Source organism: Orycteropus afer, unplaced genomic scaffold (genome assembly GCF_000298275.1).
Source record: "Orycteropus afer afer isolate SDZICR_OR568_19922 unplaced genomic scaffold, OryAfe1.0 scaffold00363, whole genome shotgun sequence".
In the NCBI taxonomy this organism is placed as follows: Eukaryota; Metazoa; Chordata; class Mammalia; order Tubulidentata; family Orycteropodidae; genus Orycteropus; species Orycteropus afer.
Genome location: NW_006921950.1, coordinates 345,911 through 351,100, shown reverse-complemented (window position 1 = coordinate 351,100; position 5,190 = coordinate 345,911). Strand labels below are relative to the sequence as shown.

Here is a 5,190-nt window from a genome sequence, read left to right as displayed (position 1 = left end):
GTACAGTGACTCTGTGTATTCCTGCCATCTTCTCTTGATGTTTCCTGCATCATTCAATATTTTGCGCATAGAATCTCTCACTATTGCAACTCGAGACTTCAATTTTTTCTTCAGTTCTTTCAGTTTGGGAAATGCCGAGCGTGAGTAGAAATGAATAGTTGTATCTTAGATGGCCGCTCACAAACTTTTCAGACCCCAGGCGCTACTCACCAAATTATGGTGTAGAACATAAATTTTATGAACTGTTTTATGCCAATTGATCAAGTTATCCCAAGAGACTATGGTCCTAAGCCCTTCGACCCAGTTAACCAAATCCTCAAGTTGTTTGGCTGTATCTAGGAAGTCTCCATAACTGTGCCCCCTATATGCCTTATATCAAAGGATATGTATCCAACACACACAAATGTGTATTTACATACGCCTTTAGAAACACCTGGAGCTCTGGTGATGCAGTGGTTAAAGCATTTGGCAGCTAACCAAAAGGTCAGTGGTTTGAATCTATCAGCCATTCCATGGGAGAAAGATGAAGCAGTCAGTTTCCATGAAGATTTACAACCTTGGAAACCCTATGGGGCAGTTCTTCTCTTATCCTACAGGGTCCTGTGAGTCAGAATTGATTTGTGGGCATGGGTTGGGTTTAGTTTATAGATACACCTGTATCTACATGTGATGTATTCACATATGCCTTCCCATACACATACATACATAAATTACATATTTTTTTGGTTGTTATTACTGTTGTTGCGCAATTGAGTATATTATAGCATTTACCAAAGCTGTCAATTTTTCTTGTGTACTTCTTAGTGTCTTCCATTTGCTTTACTCAATTTGTGTGGATTATACCTTTATTTGATACTGTTTTTCCCATCACCAAAAACAACAAAAGCATACTATCTAGAAAGTGATTCCCTGGTAAGCTCAGTATTTTATATATAGAATTTAAGCTATCTTGAATTTGTGAAGTGTTTTGGATTTATAGTTGCTGTCATTAAAATTCAGAAGAAGATTGGTTTGTAAGGCTTCAGTAAATATTGAAAATTCCAATTTTCTCCTCCAAATAACTCTCAATTTTATGTTTCAATACATTTTATATACAACACAAAGTGGCTTCATGTTTAAGCACAGCCACAGCTTCATGACCTTCAGAAAATAATCTAATGGTTCTAGACACTGAAATAAATGTCCTAAGTGCATTTGCTGTTGCAATACATTATAATTCTCTGTATTTTTTCTATGTGTGTTTATAACCATAGTATGTACACTATTGATGAATATATAGGTTTCTCTGTTACATTGTTGACTTACACATATAAAATGTATTTGTAGGAGCTACTTTCTATTTATGACTGTAGAGAGATGCGGAATGATGGCCCAGGTCACCAGTTATGGAAGAGATTTCCTGAACACGTTCGGGAAATACTGGAACCTCATTTAAATACCAGGTATGTGAATAAATTAAATTCATTTTCATTAAATTGTTTATTATTTTATTAAAATATAGTTACTTTCGATACCTTTTTTAACCTTAAAAATGTTTTGTATGTTCATATATTTCTTTTCCGCTAAGATTTATGCTTATTGTCTGTATTATTAGAATGAAAAGTGCAGTCTGTTTATTAGGATAAATTCTATAATTTTATGTATTTAGACAAGTTCAGAGGTGCTAAATGGATTAATGTTTTTCATTTATTCAATTATACTTTGAAATAATCTACTTAACGTTGAATATGAATTGAAGCTTATCGTATTTAGTTCATATAAAAATATAAGAGGTTAAAACTAACTAGTTCCAAAGCCTTAATTATCCCAAATTAGAGAGATTTTGATCGCATCCCAAATTTTTTTCATGAATATAGTTTTCCCTTCTTAAAAAAAGAATATCTCCTAATCTTTTTAAAATATAAATAACTTTGTTAGAGGTGACTGAAATTCATAAAATTATAAAATTTGTTTAGTTAAGAGGTGTAATTTTAGCTACTCTAGGCCACTTAAGTATTAAATAAATGACCTTTGGAAAATTACTTAACTTATTTGAGCCTTAGTAAAGTGCCTACTTTGGTTGTTGTTAGATGCTGTGAAGTCAGTTCTCATATTGACCTCGTGTGACAGAGTAAAACTCCTCCAAAGGGAGGAGTAATTTTTAATTATTTTAATATACTGTAATTTTTACAGAAGTTGATTGCCAGGTCTTTCTCCTTTGTAGCTGCTGCATGGGTTTGAATTGCCAACTTTTTGGTTAGCAGCCCAGTACTTAACTGTTGCATCACCAGGACTGGGACTTATAATAAAATTCTTTATAAAAAGTCTTAAGCGTGGTTTCAGTAAGATGGCAGAATAGGCAGAAAGACTGCACAGACCCTATTCAACAAAGAAAAGGGGAACCAATTAACACAGATACAGAAGATAATCCTGGACCCCTGACCTTTGAAGGAAAGGCTATAGAAGTGAACTAAACTCCAACTAGCAGAAGAATTTGCATGAAAACACCAAAAAAGGAGACATATGGAGCTGCGATCTGGCAGTGATCCTGATGAGAAAAACAGCTTGTATATTGCTGAGTGGTGGTAGGACGTAAGGATTAACCTAAAAATTGGTCCTGCTAGTCAGGGACTGAATGGAAGACTGCTATTGTGGCTGGGAAGTAAAAGGGGAAACAACGAAGAGGAAGTCAAGCTGACCTGTGGACTTTTTTCTGTCCGGAGGGTGAAGCCATTTTGAATGTTTACAAGCAGCTTGACCATTTCAGTATTTAAAGTGACAGTGTTCTCCCAGATTCCAGGGACTTAAGAATAGGCTCCACCTGCCGGGAACCCAAGGACATTCTGGACCCAGATGACTGGAAAGGTGCAACATTCCCCTTGTTACTCTTATACCCCATACCCTCTTGGTGAATGGAGGTGCAGCCATCCCTCACTCCTACTCATTTTCTGGGCTGGCAGGAGTTCCATCCCAGTCTGTGTGTTCGGACGGAGACTGGGTGCCCTGCCCTGCCCTACCCCCATTTTTTTTTTCTTTCTGTTTTTTAGTTTGTTTGTTTTTCTCTGTTTTGAAACTACTATTATTATTATAACTTTTGTCCTTTTTACTATTACTCTTTATTCTTCCCTTCCCATGTTCTAGTTTTCAGCTTTTTTTCTTTTCCCTGTTCCTGGTTACAATTTTTTTTTTCTTTCTTATGGTTAACCCCATTCCTTGCTTTCCTTTTTGTATTTTTCCCATGTTTTTCTTCATTATTCTTCGCTACCTTTTTTCTCTTATTGCCCTGACCCCACATATTGCCGGGTTTTTTGGTTTTTTTCTTTCCCCCTTTATTATTTTTTTGGTTAATGCTTCAATGTGATTACATGGTGTATTTTTGTTCATTTGCTTTTACTTTTTTTATGGTTATTCAATTGTTATTTTTGTCTAACTGAGTGGAAGAGAACAACAGTCCCCATATGACAGAACTACACCCACAACTCCTGCAGCTTCACTTACTGAGTGAGAGCCACCACTTCCTTCTCCACCAATGGGCCAATGATAAACAACCACCAAGAAGACCCTGACTGACCCTTGGCTGCTCTTCAAAAACCATTAACAGAGATCTAAATACAACAATGCCATGATGTCTCAGAGACAACAGACCATCACAGTCCACACAAAGAAGCAAGATAGAGTGGTAGAAAAAAGGGAGCAGGATACAGACCCAGAACATATGCCTGAGGAATAAGCAACATTGAAACTCTGTAATATGGAATTCAAAACAAATATATTTATGTGTCTTCAAAGGATTGAGAGACAGACCAAGGAAAACACAGACAAAACCCTAGAAGAATTTTGGAAGAAAATACAAGAACAAAATGACAAAATCAATGAAAGATTAGAAATGATTCTAAATCTACAGATGGAAATCCAGAAGATTAATACTAAATTGTCAGAAATAGATAACACATTGAAAAGGCAAAGGAGTAGAATTGATGCAATGGAAGACAGAATTAATGAGATTGAAGACAAATACCTGAATACTTCTTTGGAAAGGGATCAATCAGAAATAAGATAAAAAAAAAATGAAGAAAGCCTAAGGTTCACGTGGGATACCATCAAAAGGAATAACCTAGGTGTCATTGGAATTCCAGAACAGGAAGAGAAAAATAAAACCACTGTGAAAACAGTCCAAGATTTGTTGGAAGAGACCTTCTGTGATATGATGAAAGATGAGAATGTATCCATTCAGGAAGTCCAACGAACCCCAAACACAATAGACCCCAAAAGAAAATCACCAAGACATATCATCATCAAACTCATCAAAAGCAAAGACAAAGAAAGAATCCTGAAAGCAATATAGGAGAAACAAAAAGTGACTTACAAAGGACAACCAGTAAGAATAAGCCCTGATCTCTCAGCAGAAACCATGTAAGCAAGAAGGCAATGGAATGGTATATATAAAACTCTGAAAGAGAACAATTTTCAACCAAGAACTATATACCTGGCAAAATTGTCCCTCATATATGATGGTGAAATTAGGAGATTTCCAGATAAGCAGAAACTTTTAAACAGGGAACCAGAGACCTCATTTGGCAAGTGAGGACAACTACAAACCAAAAAGAGGGAAAATGCTGTTTAGTTACAGAAAACTTCTAAATGGTGAAGAAGTCAAGAATGTTGCAACATAGAATGTACTGTTCTAATCTCGGGGACAAAATTATAAATCACAGGGTAACCTCAAAGAAAAATGATAAACCTTCACATCACAATAATAAAGAAGACAAGCACACTTATTCAGTAAATACTAAAACAACAGCAACAAAGGAAATGATAACAGGATTCATAAACATAATGAGCTCAGCGCAGAAAATTATATGGAACAAAGAAACTAGGGACAACATAAAAAAATACATAACAAAATGACAGCAACAAATTCATACTTGTCAATAATTACACATGTTAATGGATTAAATGCACCACTTTAGAGGTGGAAAGTTGCATATTGGATAAGAAAACAAAACCCATCAATATGCTGTCTACAAGAGACACACCTTAGAGACAAAGACAAAAATAGTCTAAAAATCAAAGGTTGGAAAAAGATATATCAAGCAAATGGCAACCGTAAAAGAGCAGGAGTGGCAATATTAATTTCAGATCAAATTGACTTTAAGACAAAAACCACCATACGAGACAAGGAAAGACATTATATAATGATTAAAGGATCAA

The 5,190-nt window shown here is 35.4% G+C and overlaps 1 protein-coding gene across 1 annotated transcript in view; it reads left to right on the top strand.

Annotated features, from left to right (window-relative positions):
• Window positions 1-5,190, top strand: part of ATR (ATR serine/threonine kinase) — a 175,477-nt gene that overhangs the window by 88,286 nt on the left and 82,001 nt on the right. Inside the window, exon 24 of the mRNA XM_007952880.2 lies at window positions 1,327-1,442. Coding sequence (XP_007951071.1) covers window positions 1,327-1,442 — 116 coding nt within the window. The remainder of the gene's footprint in view (window positions 1-1,326; window positions 1,443-5,190) is intronic.